Consider the following 17,730-nt stretch of genomic DNA (forward strand, 5'->3'; position numbering starts at 1 on the left):
TTTCCAGATAAAAGGACAGCATTAGTGAGACTTTTTAAAGTGCATTCACTGCCTCTATCCCTCCCTCCCAGCCGTAAACAAACAAACAAGGAAATGAAACAAAAAGAAGAATGTGTTTAGGGTGTAAAATTTGTAATCACAAATGAAGACTTGGGGATTTTGGTTTAAGCTTAATATAAAAAGACAACTTACTAATGTAAGGAATATAAAAGACCTAATTTCACTTAGCTTTTTGAATATCTCTGAACTTGAGGAATATTTGAGAGATCTGGAATTTAAGTTAAGGCATGTCCCCTGACCAGAGGATGCTCCTACTGTGGTACCAGTTTACAATATACTCTAGAGATTCTGGTAAAACAGAATTCTATGCAATTTCTTTCTTTAGATCTGAATATAGCCCATCCCTCCTAGTCTATTTGAAAAACTGTTTCCAAATAAGAAGTCTCATTTAACAAGTCCACATCCTTAACATGCACAGAGGCTTCTCTGTCAGTCACTGATGGGCAAACATGTTTATGCGGAAGCTCTGTTCAGAGCTCTTTTTTACTGTGAGAAGCCATTTTCCTCCAGGAAGATAATGTTTATGAACCATTCTGTCCCCACACAGCAAGTTTTGAATGACAGATTCAGGAAAACAGTATGAAAAAGAAATTACTCTCTTTCATAATCCATCAGCTCAGCTAAAATAGTAAATCAGAGGAAAGTTGGACTCAAATGTAATCCCTTGGGAGCAGAATCACTTTGAATGGATTTTGGGAAAAATACACATCCTTCTCAAATTCAGTAGCTTGGATAGTTATATTTGTCTCTGTCAAGTTACATGCAAAGAAACAGAATATCAGAATTTAATACCCTGGGGATATGTTCTCTTGATAGATGCATCTAACTTCCACAACCGTTAATGGGAATTATACACTGAGTATTGAGAAAAGGGCACACACATAAAAATACACACTTCTAATGATATTCAACCTTAGGAAAACTTTCTTTTGGTGATTTCTGTTGCAGAAATTCTAGTGCTGTAGCATGCCGTTAGAGAGCTATCAGATTTCTTGGTAAAGAAGTATCTCTACCAACAAAGCACCGTCTCCTTTATCTGCCAAAGGTAAATTTGCTAACATATCCCCCAGGTATTAGCTGTTCCTTGTAATGCATTTGCCTTTGAGACTTTGAATCACTAGTTAGCAATACCATCCTGTTGAAATAAGGGAAAGAGTAATCAGTTCCTTCATTTCTATTTGAGGCTGAAATTTTACTGGGCTTAAAGAAAAATAAAAGCCATGGGTGAAACCTGCCCATTCTGAAATAAATAGGTGTTTCATCCCCAGATACATCCCTTGAAAGTTCACTGAAAGGTCCTTATCTTTCTCATAATTTCTAAATCGTGTGCAAATAATTCATTCATTATACTATAAAATGGAGTATTTTAAGGGCAGTCTCTTCTGCATGTGTGTGTGGTTCAGCAGGTAAGCCCCCATGTTAAAAAAATTAGCCCTGGACACTAAAAAATCTGCATGTAGGAATACAACAATTCTCACTCCATACAACAATACACTACTCACTGCTTGCAGCAGCCAGCCTCCAGCAGAGTTGGCATTACAGTGTAAGGTGAGGACATTCCTACATTAGGCACAGCTCAGTGGGAAGGAACTTGCCAGTCTAAAATGTTTAGTCTACCTGCCTGAAGATGTGTGAGAGACTGCAGGCTCTTACACTTTGTTTATGATGAGACAGAATAAAACTGTAAATGTGAAATGTACACATGGAGTTGGATTTCTACGGTTTTCCCCTCCCAGTTGCTCTAGAGATGGTCGTTGCTTCTGTAAACCCACTATTTCAGTCCTCAAGCTATATCTTAAGCCATTCTCCAGACCATAATCTTTCACCAGCACTCCAAGACAGCATATACACTTACAAGCTTGTTTAGAAGAAACACTGCAAAGAAGAAACTAATTTAAGTGTCTACAAAACGATTACTTCTACTGAAGGAGTTGTTTCAGGGAGAAAGCTGGGAAGAGATAAGACAGAAACACAAGATCAAGGATATCAAGCAGCAGCTCAGAAGCCAACCTTCCATTGCCTCTAAATTTTCATCTGAATATCTCAAATTTCATCCAATTACTTCAACAATTTTTTTCTAACAACTGAGAACTATGATAGGCAAAACATGATGACATTTCATAAACTCTTAAATGGGGCAGTTCATTTCTGGCAACAGCATAACATTCCTCACCCTGATACCACAGGACAGAAGATGTTTACTGTCACATGTATTAGTCAAATTTAATAGGATGAGATCTTCAGCAGATGCTAATCTGTGATGTCTGAGTGCTGCTATGTCAAATTATACTAGCTGATGTTTAACAGTTTAGAGTCACTGAATGTTTCTGGATATTGGTCATAGCACATCATCATCCTTCATCTAGAGGGCACTTATTCAACTGTAGAAATCAGTTAATAGTCTGCATGATGTCTAAGGGCTTCTATGAAATGCCTTGATCATTTTAATCAAACGCCAAGTGGATTAATAATTATGTCATGAAAATACTATTTCAACAACTGTCATTGAGGAAGCTGTGCATAACATGGCCATAGTAGCTGAACCACTCAGCGTCCCTTTAAACATTCAGAGGCAGTTGCATGCTTTGTTATGGTTTCTGATGTAACTGTTCAGCAACATGGGCAGCTCATTCTCTAAAGCTGTCACTCTGGCATTTTTCACAAATATTGCACTCATGTAGAACACAGTATGTTTTAAAAAGTGTTCTCACAAAACAGAATTCCAAGCTTTTCAAATGCAGTAACAGTTTAGGTTATACCAAAGGAATGTGCTCTGTAGGAATAGAGGCATTTTTTTTAATTCCTTGGATGCAAAATTTTATAATGCAGCCATATTTGAAATATCCTTGCACAGGGTTAGTTAATAGAGTAGCGTAACTGTTTGTTGCCTCTGGAGATGCTAGTCCTAATTATGAGAGGGAACATACATGAGTGATACCAGCCTGGTGGTGGTAACCTGCTTCATCACAGATTTGTATGTTACAGGACCTCTATGCCAGGAAAAACTGGGATGATATTCCCAGTCTGGCCTTCCGCGAGTGAAATCATTCCGCTCAGCTAGTTTTGCAAAGCCCTAACTTCTCTGGGTATATGTTTTAAAAGCAAAACTCTGTTTGGATTTAGAGATTTGCATTGGGGAGTCTATCACATCCCTTGGCAGGGCTCTAATAATGAAATTATCCTGTTTGTTAAAAATGCACACCTTGTTTCTGGAGTGATTTAGTTCACTTACAGCTTTCATTTGTTGGAGTAGATGCTTGTTCACCTTTCATAATCTCATCCACCACAGAGTCTGAAATATCAAGTTAGCACAGTTTAACACTTTATTCTCCATCAACTAACTAGGGTGAACTTCCACGTGAGTTCTCCTACCCACAGTTTAGCATTCTGGCAGAACAAATTTACCTAGGTTGCACTACCTTACATTTGCCTTGAGGCAAATGCTCCCTGTTACTGGTGTTTGTGTGATGTGTGGTATCTTATTAAGGCATGGCAAACTGTCTGCATATCTGACCAAATCTGTATCCAGCCAGGAAATAGCAGCTGAAGGTACTATTCCTAATTCTTTTGTTCTTCATATGTTCAAAACCACAACAGTCCATCATTTTCAAAAGGCAGGCAATCATTAACATTAAACTCTTACCTGAAAATCCTAAAAAGGCAGTATGGTTCCCTAAACAAACAGTACCACCTCCTTCCTAACCCACTGCAGACCTAAGGACAATCTAATGGAAATTACTGCTCTGGTCAAAGCTATCTACACCTCTGTTTCAAAAGCACAAAATGGAAACTCAAAACAAAATCCACCTTTTAAAGGGAAGAGTGATGACTGGTAGTCTAACTACCCATGCTAAGCAACAGCTTGGAAAGGCAGGTGTCAGTGTTTTCTATTTCTAGGTATGTGGTTACAATAGTGGTAAATGCCTTCTCATTAACTTTCAAGGGGAAGATACTTCAAATAATTAGTGGTTTTCTTCTAGCATTTGCTACCCACCTTCACCCATGAGAAGGCCAGTATGTTTCTGACTTCAAACCACCAGTAGGTATATGCCTGACAATCATATTACAAGTTACCAGAACAAAAAAGCAAAGTTAGGGGAAGTGCAAGTTGGCTGAACTGTGAATAATATATATGTAGACAACTGAGGGAAGAGTTAGGCCTTAAACAGCCAAACTGAAGAAAGCTACCAAAGCTTCCTTGTGCATCACCATTCCCTGGCAGCTCCCAGCACACAGCCTCTTAACTTGAAATAAATAGGGGAGAAAAAAAGTGCTAACTGTGTCTTATTGAACTTGGCAGGGTATTTGAGGCTGAGGAGAATTTCTGAATGCTCTGAGAATTTCTGTTGAGAAATAACAGTGGTTATGACTCTCTTTGAACCTCAGTTTCCCAATCACAGTAGACCAGTGTTGAAACAATCTCTGTTCATTTCCCACAAGTTCTATAATTGTCTATAGAAACTAATTAACACATCAATGCATTAATTTTTTTGCCACATGTTAAGCAGAACTAGTCGAAACTGCAGCAATTCTAATACAAATAACTGTACTGAAGTTTAATGGTGGCATCAAAAATACAGTGGATGAAATTCTAGGAAGCTGGAGATCTGGGTTTGGGCCTCCAGAGACTAAGAGACTGAGCCCAGGCTTCTCAATTCCTAGCTCACTGCTTTAATCACGCATCAAGATGCAAAAGCTGTTCTCAGTTATAAGTCATCAACAAGTCTTGCCTCCTCCTCCTCCCATGTAAAAGAATAAGCCTTTAACCCCCTTCAACATGTACAGGAGGAGCTTTCATGCCTAACAGACACTTCAAAATCCTCCTTTTAGGGTCAAGTGCCTACTTTTTAAACAACTCAAAATCTACATGGGATATGCCTGAGTCCTCATTCTGAATTCCATGTTCCTGAATTTTGGTGATTTAATTTGAATCACATTTTTATTTTGCTTTACACACATTAAAGGCAGGGAACATGTACATATGGGAAGCTTTAGGCTGCTTCTTGTTGTGCTAACATTCATGGTACCAGTGCAGCCTCAGGGAAGAGGGGGAACAGCAAAGCCCACAGCCAGGCAGAAACTTCAAGGCAGAAGTATAAAATGTGAGAAGGAAGGAGTGTGTGAGAAAGGAGTTGATGGAGAAAGAAAAACAGAGATGAAGAAACACTTTTTGGTTGTATTCCCTTTTCCAGAATAGTTCACCAATCTCTTCCCGATGAATATCTTCCTATTTCTATTATCCAGAGGCAAAGAGAGAGCAGATATGGCTTTAGTTACAACCAGACAATGTGGTATTGCTGTTTACATGCAAACTTGGGCTATGGCAGCTTTGCAAGCCTGATGGCCTGGCACTGTACATACCAGATGAGAATACTACAAATGCAATAAAAGGATCAGCTTCCCAGATTTTTGACTTAAGGCATTCCCTTGTGGTAAAATTGAGTGAGGAAATGGAAGAACAGACTGAGGGGAAGAAGGGAAATTCAATAGCCCAGAAGCACGTATCACTGACCTAGTTACTTTGTGAAAGCTTCAATAAAGAGGCTTACGAAGTCATGACTATTACATGGTCCTCTCTGATCTTTTTATGAGGATGAGAAATGGTTGTTTTCAGTTTAAAAAGGAAAAAAAGATTCTGCATGTAAAGTATCTCTTTGTTGCGCTGTGAACTCCCTGGAGAGAGTATCAGTCACCCTATAGGGGCTGGAATAATGAATGAATCCATCATGGAACAGGCTTTCTTCTCCTTTGACATGCTTCAGGAGACCACCCGCACACACGTCAACCCTTTCTCTGCAGAGTGCCACCTCCAAACCCCTGGCCAGTCTCAGCCAGCAAGGATCCTTCCTCTCAGAGCCCATCACTGATGGAGTTTAGATACTCTCAGGCTGAGGAGTGATGTGATCATGGACCTCTCACTTTCTGGGCAAAGGCTCCAACCACTGTAGGAAAAGGAGGCAGTGCAACCATGTAAATTCATAATGGGAACTGTGGGGAGGTAGAAGGTACACTGCAGGGCAGCTGGCCAACTGCCACAGCAGAGTCACTGCAGAATCATAGATCTCCTCGTATGCAGGAGACAAATGAGAAGGGTAATTGCTGCATGCTTGCAGGCAGAACCAGACAAAGGAAATAAAGGATCAACCACCACCTGCATATGACAGCTCTTCTCTTGAAATCTTCATGGGTACCTGATCACAGACTGACAAATTTGTGCCGTTCAAAACTTCATTAAATTGTTCCCATTAGTGAAACACACAAAGATTTACTTCTTCATTCCTGCACTACTCCTATGAGTTTCTCAAGAAGAATAGGACACCCTGGAGTCACTACCCAGTCAAGTTACAGGAAAGCATAAGATAACTATGGAGCTGAGGGGGGAGTATCCTGAGAGCAGGAAGCGACCAACTATCATGTGAACTCCAGAAGCAACTCAGTGCTGGTTGGATGCTGAACTCCCCCATATGATTTTATTATCTTTCCATCTTATCACTAGTGATAACATAATGAAAAAAGATACATCCTTAATTGTGTATATTTTTACAATGCAGCCCATTTTAGGGTAAGAGGTAAAAAATCCCAGACTATGTAATGTCTTGCTCAGGATAAGAGAGTAGTGCTACTCAATGTTAATTAGAATCTTTACAGTGAGTTGAAGTAAAATAAACTAACATGTAGCTACAGACCTCCCTCTAGCAGTGGCCTGAAATTGCACAGTGGATACTGTCTAAAGAATGGAATATCTTAAGAGACTAGACAGTTGGAGAAAAAAACTGGAAGGGGAAAAAGTATAGTTACATCTACCATATTTCCCCAAGCACACACTTTAATGGACAGAAGATATTCACACATGCTACTCTCCTGGAGTGCTCTGGGTGCACAAGGATGCTAAGTCCTGATGTAACTGACTTCAGATTTGCTCCAGCCACAGAGCTCCTAAAGCATATGGAAGTTGGTCAGGACAGCCTGGTAACACTAAAAACAGGGCAGCAGTCAAAACATCAAGAAATTTCAGCTCCCTTCGAGTACTAAAACCTTTCTTAAACTGTTGCCTAAGCCATACTATCAAAACCACTGCTGTTCTGCAGCTTTATATAGTGAGTTGTCAATAGTATCTCAGCTACTAATTAGATCTCATGGATCAGACCAGATCAGCATCTCAAGACACATAAGAATCCTTGGACAGCTGCTTCTGCTTCCTTCACTGAAAATAACCAGAAGTGATAATCCATTAGTAATCATCTGTGGTCTGTTTCAAAGTTCACCCTCTTGTAAAGCAATATGAAAAATGTGCTTATATTAGTTAGTGAGATGAAATCTACAAAATTACCACATTATCATCCAAAAGCCCCAGGCACCACCTAACGATGCCAACAGGTGACGTATATGTATGATGCGCTTACTCCCATTCTGAGCTGCAGAATCCACTGCAGGTTTAAAACAGGAGGGAGGTGGCTCACCTGCATCTCACGTCTAAAATATTTAGACCCAGGAGAACTACATGTTAACTCTTGGAAAATCTAACTGAGCCCCCTTTTCTTTCTAAGTCAATAAAATGAGTACAGCTCACTTACTACCCTTCTGGGCGAAACGTTAAACAAAATTAAAAATCACATCCACATCCACATTCTGAGGAGGAGTTTGCCCCTTAGTCCTCATTTTCCATTCTTCACTTTGCTTCCTTATTAATTACACCAGCACTAGCATCTTAGCAGTGAGGAGGGACCTTCAGTTTTCATACAGCTTGGGAAATGTGCATGAGTGCTTTTGAAGGAAAGGCCTGGTCTCAATGAGCAATCATCCCTCTTACTGATTTCTCTTTTTTTGGGACTACCTATCCCAAACCAATTCATCCCCATCCTCTCAAATTCTCCTCCCACAATTCTTCCTGGGCAAAAAACCTTAATGATACAAGTTTGGAAGCATCTTCTTTCCTTCGACTGCCTGAAATCTCTCCTTCCTAATGTTCTGAAGACTTCAAAATACTGCAGTCAAATTATTCTTGTAAGTACTGGAGAACTGGATCACTCTGGCTCCTGTAAGACTGTTATCACAAAACCCCCCTCGAGGGAATTACAGCCTCATAACATACAGTTGCCTATTACTTATTCCGTGGCCAGATTCTCAGCTGGTATAAATCAGGGCAGGTTCCTTGCCTTCAACAGAGTAAAACTGATTTATGCCAGCTGACAATCTGGCCCTGCATGTGTTCCACTTGCACAATGCTAGTTTTTAAAGCAGCCCATTAAAGTGCCCCAGGCACGTAAGAACCACACTTGGGTCTTTACTTGGAAAATGTTGCTCTGAGGAGAAGAGTAAGACTGTGAAACCTTACTGCTGCTCTCTGAGTATGTACTGTTTAAATTCACTTGCTTTTCTAACAGAAGGAAGTCTCTAAGTCCTGACAGAGCCACCATGACCTTGGGAACACAAGATGGATTTTCTAATGTCTTCTGCATAGGTCAGGTTTTTAACTGAGTTTAAATGCTGAATTAAATGAAGTCTACAGGTATACCAATGCAATGTTTTGGAGGAACCAATCAACTGCATAGAGGGCAGAGGCTATCTTTCAAAACGTGTATTACTGGTGACTGTAAACAAGCCAGAAAGAATATGGTGTGACTTTCAAATCACAGTGAGTTTATGGCTTTGGCTGCTTGATATGTCTTTCTTTTTTACCTTAAAACCTCAGGTATTTACTTATGGAGCAGAGCAACAGCTCTTTTGAGGGTGTAGGCTGAAGTCCTTGAGTACAAACAGAAGGTATGTAGTAAACAGAAGACAGCTTTCTAATACCTCTGGTTCCAGATTACTGTTTCAAATGCACAACATTAACCCTAGGTGTCATTGTAGTGATGTATCTGCTGGGTTGTAAACTGAAGGGTGCTTTAAGTGTGAGGAAGCAGAGTCCTCTATATGTTCCTGAAATCTATTAATTTCAGCCAAATTTTTGCCCAAATACTACTCTGGGTGAGTGGAGAACTGGAATCCTGGAATCAGACTATCAGGACTGTTACTAATAAAAATTGTGGTTCCTTTGCATGACAGAAATTTCTGAATACAGTTTGTTATTATGATATGAAACAAAAGCTAGAAGACACCAGTCATTCAGAGCACTGCCATTCCCACCCAACAAGGAGAAAATGAACACATGGCAACAGGTCAATCTAACAAACACTGTCAGGAAGAATGTTTTTCCTGCCCTACAAAGTGCTGTAACTTTTCATACATTTTCATATTCACAACCGGAGTGAAACCAAAATCATTTGAAGTGGTGGGTGTGGGGGTGTTTGTGCATGCATGCACAATGAGAGAGTCACAGCCCTCCAATATCCTGGGGCGAGTGGATAGGGGGAGCTCCAGATTCAAACGTGCATTCTATGAGTCAGACCAGGCACTTGATCCTGACTTTCTTCTATCCTTGACCAGTGATTATTCTAATTATTGATTAATGGTGATTTCTCTTTCTCTCTCTATCTTTCTGTATCAGAAATTCCACCGTGGACTAGGGGGGAAAACAGAAAAAAAGGTTTCCTGATGAAAGTTTAATGGAAACCGGTACATTTCCACAAATTGTTTCAGTTTTGACAAATCAGCATTTTCCCATGAAAAACAGTGTCAAAACCTCTCAACCAGCTCTAATTCTAACCAGATCAACTCAGGGATGAATGCCAGCAGGAAGTTCTTGCTAAATACCAGTTGTTTGAGCAGAGGAAAACTACTCCTTCCCCAGATGATCTTCCCAGAGGTAAAAAGGCTGTAAAACTCATATGAAAAAAAGGACAGGTAGTTCCAGCTGTAACAACCACAGTGGCATTCAGAGCAAGAGAAAGGAAGTGGCATATTAAAAAAAAAAAAAAACGCACAAACATGGACCAATGGTCAACTAGTATTTCTCCTGCCACTGCTGTTATTGTTTCTTAAAATCTGAAACAGTTGCTAAACTTCACAGCAATGCAAACAAATGGACATTAGTCCCTGACTCAGGAATCCACATGGACTGTGGGGCAGACCCCTTAATACATGCTCCAATTTAAATTCTGCTGAAATCCCTAAAAGTTAATGGACACAAACAAACGATGGCGTGCGGTCACCAGCAGAAGTAGAATTAAGCAACTTCTGGTGAGATTTGTTAGTTCTAACTACTACTTTGGATGAGTTTTTCATCACTGGATGGTGTTTGAAGTGGTTTGCTCTCTCTACATATCTTACCCTAAACATCTGTACACTAACTAAATATGTGTCCTTTCAGGCAGTAGGATATAAATGGTTGTACTCAACCAATGCCAGAGCTGCTTCTCTGTCTTTACGCCAGAATGAAGAGATGCTATGAAAAATAACCTTTGAAGACTTAGCTAGGTTACTGAGAACCCAATCTTGCAAATATTTAGTATAAACTCATTGCTTACAGTGGCATACAGATCAGCAGCATTTACCTTAACTACAAGGCCTTGCCCCATTGTGTATGCCCACTCCTTGCTGTAAAAGGAGCATCCCCTGTAGTAAGAAGTTTCTCTGCTGTTTCTTAATACAACTCTTATCACTTTCACCTGGCAGTGAATTTTATCTTCAAAGGACATATAACTAGTCTGTTGAAAACAAGGTATATTCTTTCTTATTTATTTTGGTATATTTTAACGTTCCAGAATTAGAGTTCTTAAAAAAGCACAAGTATTTTGTCATGACCTTTTATTTTATTCTTGATTGTAAAGTTTAAAAACCAGTTCCCATTATCCTATAAGAAAAAAGAAACGAAAAACCCTCTGAAACCAACAAAATTTAAGGCTAAAGACCTCTTAAGTTAACCAAAATCTCAGCACTAAAACTCTCACACTAGGACTCAACTTTCTTTTTCCTAACAGGACTGGCTCTCTACTAGTCCATGCTGAAAATCCCTTACATTCTCCAACATCTGCACATAACTGGTTGATACCTTAGTCCATTTTACTGCATTTACAGTGCTCTGGCAATACAAACTAGCTGATGTCCCAGGGATGTGCCTACCTGGCAATATCCCCCGAGTCAAAGGTCTCCTATGTGGCAAAGGAGACACTGCACCGCTGCTCTCCCACCTGCCTCTGGACAACCCTTTGTTCCTCAGCTCACCAGGTGCCAGAGGGGCTGCGGGGACCATGGGCAGACCAGGACTGTAACGACTTGCCTCCATCCTGCAGATGCCAGCCAGGACCATGGGGCCACAAAGGTGGCTGGAAGCCTTGACTTTCACTGTGCCACGAACACTCAACTGTAGCCATGCCAGCCAGCATGGAGACTTCATGGATCACTTTCAGATCAAAATCTGTATAGCACTAGCGATAATATTTCATACCTAGTGGATACAAATGCACCCTGTTATACAAAATCCAAGAGAATAACAAATTGGGCCCAACCAGTTGGTTTTGCTCATTCTTGCTATACCATGAGACACAGCTCTTCTGAGGTCAGAAGAGTGACAGTGATACAGAGTGAATGCTAGCAAAGTGTATTCATATGTGTGCAAAGCACAGACATACGTTATTGAGAGAAAAAAAAAGTTTCTATGCCACAGATGCAAAAATGTCAACTTAAAAATATCCTGCAGAAGAAATATAAGCATGGGAAACTCCAACAACTGGTGCTACAGTGATACTATGCTCTTTTTACTCCCCCCAAAAGAGCAACTCCTTTCTTAAAAGCCTAGTCCTGAAAAAAGAAAACCACAAAAACCCCAAAAACCCAGCCATGAAGAATTTTCCTTCTGGTAAGAACCTGACACTATCTTTGCTCCTATGTTCAGAATTAACCTTGTCACAATGACAACTTTTATCAGGCACTGTTAGAGCACACTGCATCTTTGAAACTGTAACAATTCATCCCAGAGAGGAGTATTTCATTCTGAAGCAATGCCATTTGGCTAAATGTAGGTTGTATAATAGCAAGTGTTTATAAAATATAAGTGAAAAAATATTAGTAATATGAAGAATCTGAATTATTCCATTGCCCTTTTTTTGAAATTACTTTTGAAACTGTTTCAGAAAACTTATATGCTATAACTCTATGTAACTATTGATGCTAATTTTCATTTGCAGCAGCTTAAGATCTGGCTCATCATTTTTTATTAGAAACTATTCCTATATGGAATTCACCATCTGAATATTATAGAAGCATGTTAAGGCCAAGGAGCTCAAAATAGCAATTAAATAAGTGATTTTCAAAGTCTCAGGTATAGAGTCTTAGAATTCAAGGATACCCCACAAGTAGAAGAAAATGCAATAGTATCTCTGTTCTATTCCTACTTCCCTCCCGAAATAACTGGAAATTTGCCAGTTTTAATGGGGGGCAGGAGTGCATTTTAGATTTGATCATGTTACAAACATGTTCTACCATGTTACAAAGATGTTTGTTCTCCTACCTCCCTCTTGCAAATATCTGAAGCTCTAGATTTGATTTTGTTACTATAAAATTAACTGACTATGATATGGCTTTTAAAAAATAAGGAGACAATAATGCAAGTAGAGTTTGCCTGAAAGGCAAAATTAAGTTCCTGATGTTCAGAAACGAACAATTATTACACAGATTATTCTAAGGAACAAATTTCTGGTTTTGATACCCCAAAGATAAACTACAGATTCATATTCACTTGGAGACAGCAGCGTCAACTTCTCATGTGGGCAACTGCTGGTTTGCACTGCCATGTGTTGATTTAATGCTCAATATAGCATTCACAATCATTCAAAAAAATCATACCTTGTCCTTTTACTCTATGGGAAAAGTTTCAATTACTTGTGTATAGTACAGGACATGAGAGCATCTTTTTCAAAGTAGACAGTTCCTACTGGACCTGCTCACAAATTTGTGCTTTTGTCCAGAACCTTTATGGGAACATGCCATTCCTGTCTAATATTTTGCTGTGAAGAATGTTAAAATGAAGTTTTAGCTGGGGCTTTATTAACCTCTTCACCAACAAGAGCCAGCTGGTTAACAGGCATACCTGGGAACTGGGCTCTCCTAAGCCTGGTATCTCTCCTGCCTCATCCTCATGAACGGCCAAGCTACTGATTATTACAAAGTAAGTACTCTTTTTAGTGTTTTGTCTTCCCCCAAACATTTGGCAGCTCTAGTTTTTATTTTGATGCCAAATAACAACCAATATCCAAACCTCAGACTTTCTGCCCCCACAGAACTGTTATTTTCTGACCAACTCTTCCTGTTACACACAAAATAGAATCCTACAGTGATTATTAAAACAATTTTTGGAGCTATAGGATAGATTATCTGACAACAGGTCTACTCAGTTTTAGTTATTGTAGGGTGTAGATGAAGATCAGTATGAAAAATGCTGAACTGTAACCAGTCTATATATTTTTTCTCACTGGACCTATGACAAGAAAGAAGAACAAACCTTTAAGCTATGTCCATTTTTAAAATCTGTCTGTAGTTTGAGACTGTGTATACTGGTTGAGTGAAAAAAAAAAAGCATAATAATACATAATACAAGATTAACTGAAGTGGAGCTTTTTCATTTAAAGCTTTTTGTGATGGGAATCTGCAAAAAAATCAGGACTGGGGTCAAAATAAAAGCCGTCATTAGTTGAGTATGATTTATATTAATCAGGAATAATAAAAATATATATCAAAATCAACAAGAAGCTTCACACCTCTAATTTAAAATAATACCATTTTGAGCCCTGGGACACCAGAGTGTCTTATTCTTAAACTGTTTGTTTCATCTGCCCTAAGCCTCCATGAGTAACTTTGCAGGTATGTAAAACCTGTTGACTTTGACAGGATTATTAATGAAACATGAAGGTATTCATTCTGTACATAGCTATTGGGAGTAGCTATACAAGAGCTATCTAGTTTATGTTATTATATTTTAGCAACAATTTTGAGATCATTATTGATCATGAATGGACCACAAGGGAGAATCAGAGGCACAAAGCAAAGTTTGTAGAAGCTCAGGTGTCTGCACATCTTACCTGAAGACTAAAACTAGACATGTGATATCACAAGACATCTCAGAAATCTACTTAATTCTTCAAAGCTGTTTCAGATGTAGTTGTGCTGCAATCTGATGTTCTCTTTTTAGGTTCACCAGTTGTGCTGCAACACGATTTAGGGCCTAATCTTGTGGTTACAGATGTTAGTTCACATATGTGGGTTAGTAACTGGTAGGACAGAGACCAAAAGCTCCTCAGGGCAGGGACCTTGTTTTTGCGGCAGCACTTTAAGCTCGTAGTACATTCCAAATTATCCTATGAAGAATGCTGCAAGCCACAGCCTCAGAAACCTATCTATCTGAGGATGTCTTGGTGAAAACGGAATGAGGGATGCGAAGGGTCATTAAAAGTGAATCAAACAACGTGAGCACTGAGTGCCACAGGAATGCCTGCTACTCTCAGTCCAACCGCTCACAGTCACGGCTTCATTCTGCCGTAGGCACAAACTCACGTGTAAACCAACTTTTTGCTAAGCAGCTGCGGATCCAGCCAGCCCCGAGCTCGGCGGCCGCGCACAGGCCCTCAAGCTCTGAGCGCCGGCCCACACCGGCTCAGGCCATGCAGCCCCCAGCGGGCACCTCCCGCCCCCCCTCGCCCCCTGCTCCCCGTCCCACCGGGCATCGCACAGGCGGTGCCGGGGGCTGGATGCTGCACCCGCGACCACGACCCGCGGGCCGCGGCCGGGTGGGTCCCCCCGGGCCCGGCGCCCCCCGGGCACACGCTGCGGCCCGGCACCAGGTGCGGGAGCTGCCGCAGCAGCTGCAGGGCCGGGCAGCCGCTCCCCCCGGGGACAGCAGTCAGCTCCCGGGCTGCCCTCCCCGGGCTCCTCCGGCCGGACCAGACCCTGCTGCATTTCCTGCCCGAATCCTCTCTTTTCTCCCCCGCTCTTCCCTCCACGGACGGTCCTCCGTTTTTTTTGGTTTTTTTTTTGTTTTTTTTTTTTTTTTTTTTTTGCCGCGAAACCCCCAGATTCCCAGTCCTTTCTTCCCCGCTGGCTTTCCAGCAGGGCAATAAAGAAACACGCTCATCGCTCCCGAAATGTCTCCAGCCTCAAAACTTTCTTAGCAACCGCGTCTCTCCGTCCCGCGGCGGACGCCAGCCTCCCTTGCCCCCCTCCCGGCCCCGCTCCTGCCTCCCCCCGGCCCCAGCAACTGTCAAGCGGGAGCGCCGGGCCGGCGCGCACTTACCCCGGAGCAGAGCGGGGACGGAGCTGCCCATGAGGACCCAGAGGGAAACGCGCAGAAGCAGCCGCCGCAGGCTCCTCGGCAGGCGGGGAGTCATCGCGGAGCCGGGGGGCGGCGGAGCCGGGGGGCGGGGGGCGGCCGGGCCGGCGGGGCAGCGGGGGAGGCCGCGGCGGGGCTGGCGGGGGAGCGGGCTGCGCCGCTCCGCTCCGCTGCTCGGGACTGCGGGTGACTCACTGAAAACTTCACTTCGGCGCTGCAGGGGAAACAGGAAATCTTAAACTTCGCAAACAGCTGGGCAGGACTTTCTTACTCTTACAGTAGTTCCTTCTCCCCCTTCCCACAGTCACCCCCTCCCCTGCGCTCGCCCTTTTTCCTTTCTTTCTTTCTTTTTTTTTTTTTTTTTAAAACATGAAACCTCACCCAGTTTGGTGTCAATCATCTGCCAGAGGCCAGCCCCTCTCAGGTCTGGCTCTCCCACCACAAGCGCGCCGGGGCCAGCCCCGACGTGCATCCCGGATCTCTGCGCCTCCCTCCCTCCCTCCCTCCCGGGGCAGGGACCGGGCACCACCCGCTCGCGCTGCCGGGCCCCCGAGCGGCGTCCTGCCTTGCCAGGGGGCTGAGAGTCGACGGGAAACCGCCAGGTCGCACGGTTCCTTTTCCCCACGCGTTGACAAGGGCCCAGTCCTGTCATTTGGGGCGTGGGGACTTCCCAGAGCTCCTCCTTGCATCTGCATCCCTGACCTTATCGATGCTGCTGCAGCCCATTTCCCCCTGTGCAGAACTGATACTGGAAAGTCAGACGTAACCCCCGGATGAACTAAAGCAGGGGGCAGAGGAGGCTGAAGTCAGGGTAATAACAGGAAACGTTCACAGAGTAGCTGGGCAGTTTGCAGATGTGGAAGCTGACTGGGACAACTTGTCACCTGCCTCTTTTTTTTTTTTGCATTTTGCTCCCAAATGGGCTGAACGTGCACCATTTGGTCCCAAATACTGTGTATGTGACACAGATGAAGATCTTCTCCATCCCTCTCTGAAGCAGGTTTAGCTTTTACCAGAGATTTTGCCTTCTCCAGAAGGGAGAAATTGCACATAGGATTCAGGGAGTAGGTCCACACCAGTGATGGCCCAGACAGAGACTGTAAGAACAATTAGACTCTCAACCTGAATAAGGCCTGAGCTTTCTGCCCATATAACTCCAGCCACTGCATAGCCAGCGGTTGTGTCAAGACCCATTTTTGGTTCACAGAGCCTTCCTTCCTCTGTGAGTTAAATGGCTAGGCATTAATGGAAAGGTAAACTGATGCACATGGGGATAGTTTGAAGGTGTCTGTTCAAATTTTGGTGATTTGCTTTTGTCTCGGTTACAGCACTACTTAAAGATACAGATCTGGGTAGTTCAGAAAAAGGGCTAAGCTCTCAGGGGGAATATATGTAATCATGCTCTGAATGTCCCAGATCAACTCTGTGTGAATTTGGAAATGTTTGCATAATCCATTTAATTGGCCTATAACAGACATAAAAAATCTCATTGTGATTTTATGTAAATTTAGTTTTAAAAACTCCCTAAATGCATATTTTCACAGTGCAGTCCCGGTTTATGGTGCAATTTCTCATCAACCTCTTCAAGAGTATTTTCTCCCTGCCCTCCCCCCCCCCCCCCCCATACAGTCAAGATTCACTCAAATACAGTTGCCACCTTCCAGAGGTAAGAAAAATGTTGGACTCCCCTTTGTGCACAGACTGGAGTGTTCTTATCAGTTCCTGTGCACCAGCTCTATGCTAGAAGCTGGCTGTGTAATTCACTTAAACAAAAGCATTTCTCAACCCCCATCAGAATAGACTGTATACACTTCTCTCTGCTTGTAGCTGTCAAGCTGTGGGTGCCAAAGAGTTGCTGTTTGCTTAGAACATTGGCTGTGTATACTGAACTCTCCTGTTAGTTTTTGGTGACTAACTTCCAATATAAAAAGAAGCTTAAAAGCCATTAAATACAGATTTAATGTTACTATTCAAACCTGCCACAATCTGGGCGTGACTTGGCAAGCTGGCCTCTGCCTCACTCGCATCTCTCTCCCTCGCACGAGTGCAATGGCTCTTCTCCCACATGGGCACCTTCTGACCAGTCTCTCTCATCCAGGGTCGGGGAGTAGGAGAGGCGCTTGCAGGAGATGGAGGCCTTGGGGAGGGCTGTACTCAGGTCCCCAGCAGTCTCACGTCCCTGAGTGCAGGCTGGCATCACAGCTCCTCTCTCTCACATGAGGTGATACAGTGCCTGTTACCCAGTAAGTGAGGAGTGTACTACAAGTGGATTTCAGAAGTCTGATATTTCTGAATAAAAGTTGTTTTTGTTTTCATAGACACATCATGCAGTGAGGATTGTGCTACAGCTGCACTTTGGATGTTCAGAGAGCCCATGAGAGTGGAAGGTGCTACTATAAAGTTTTTGGGTGTAAGGAATATATCTTACCTGGATACCCTCAGTGGATGAGCACCTTTGTCACCAAAAT

At 42.4% G+C, this 17,730-nt stretch overlaps 1 protein-coding gene across 1 annotated transcript in view; it reads right to left on the minus strand.

Moving 5' to 3' along the window:
* The window catches only part of TGFBR2 (transforming growth factor beta receptor 2), a 60,901-nt gene extending 45,105 nt beyond the window's left edge, over positions 1-15,796 (minus strand). The window contains exon 1 of the mRNA XM_074860824.1: positions 15,227-15,796. Within this exon, the coding sequence (XP_074716925.1) occupies positions 15,227-15,320 (94 nt within the window). The 5' untranslated portion in view covers positions 15,321-15,796. The remainder of the gene's footprint in view (positions 1-15,226) is intronic.
* Between the last annotated feature and the right edge of the window lie 1,934 nt (positions 15,797-17,730).

Source organism: Strix uralensis, chromosome 1, assembly GCF_047716275.1.
Source record: "Strix uralensis isolate ZFMK-TIS-50842 chromosome 1, bStrUra1, whole genome shotgun sequence".
Classification (NCBI taxonomy): Eukaryota; Metazoa; Chordata; class Aves; order Strigiformes; family Strigidae; genus Strix; species Strix uralensis.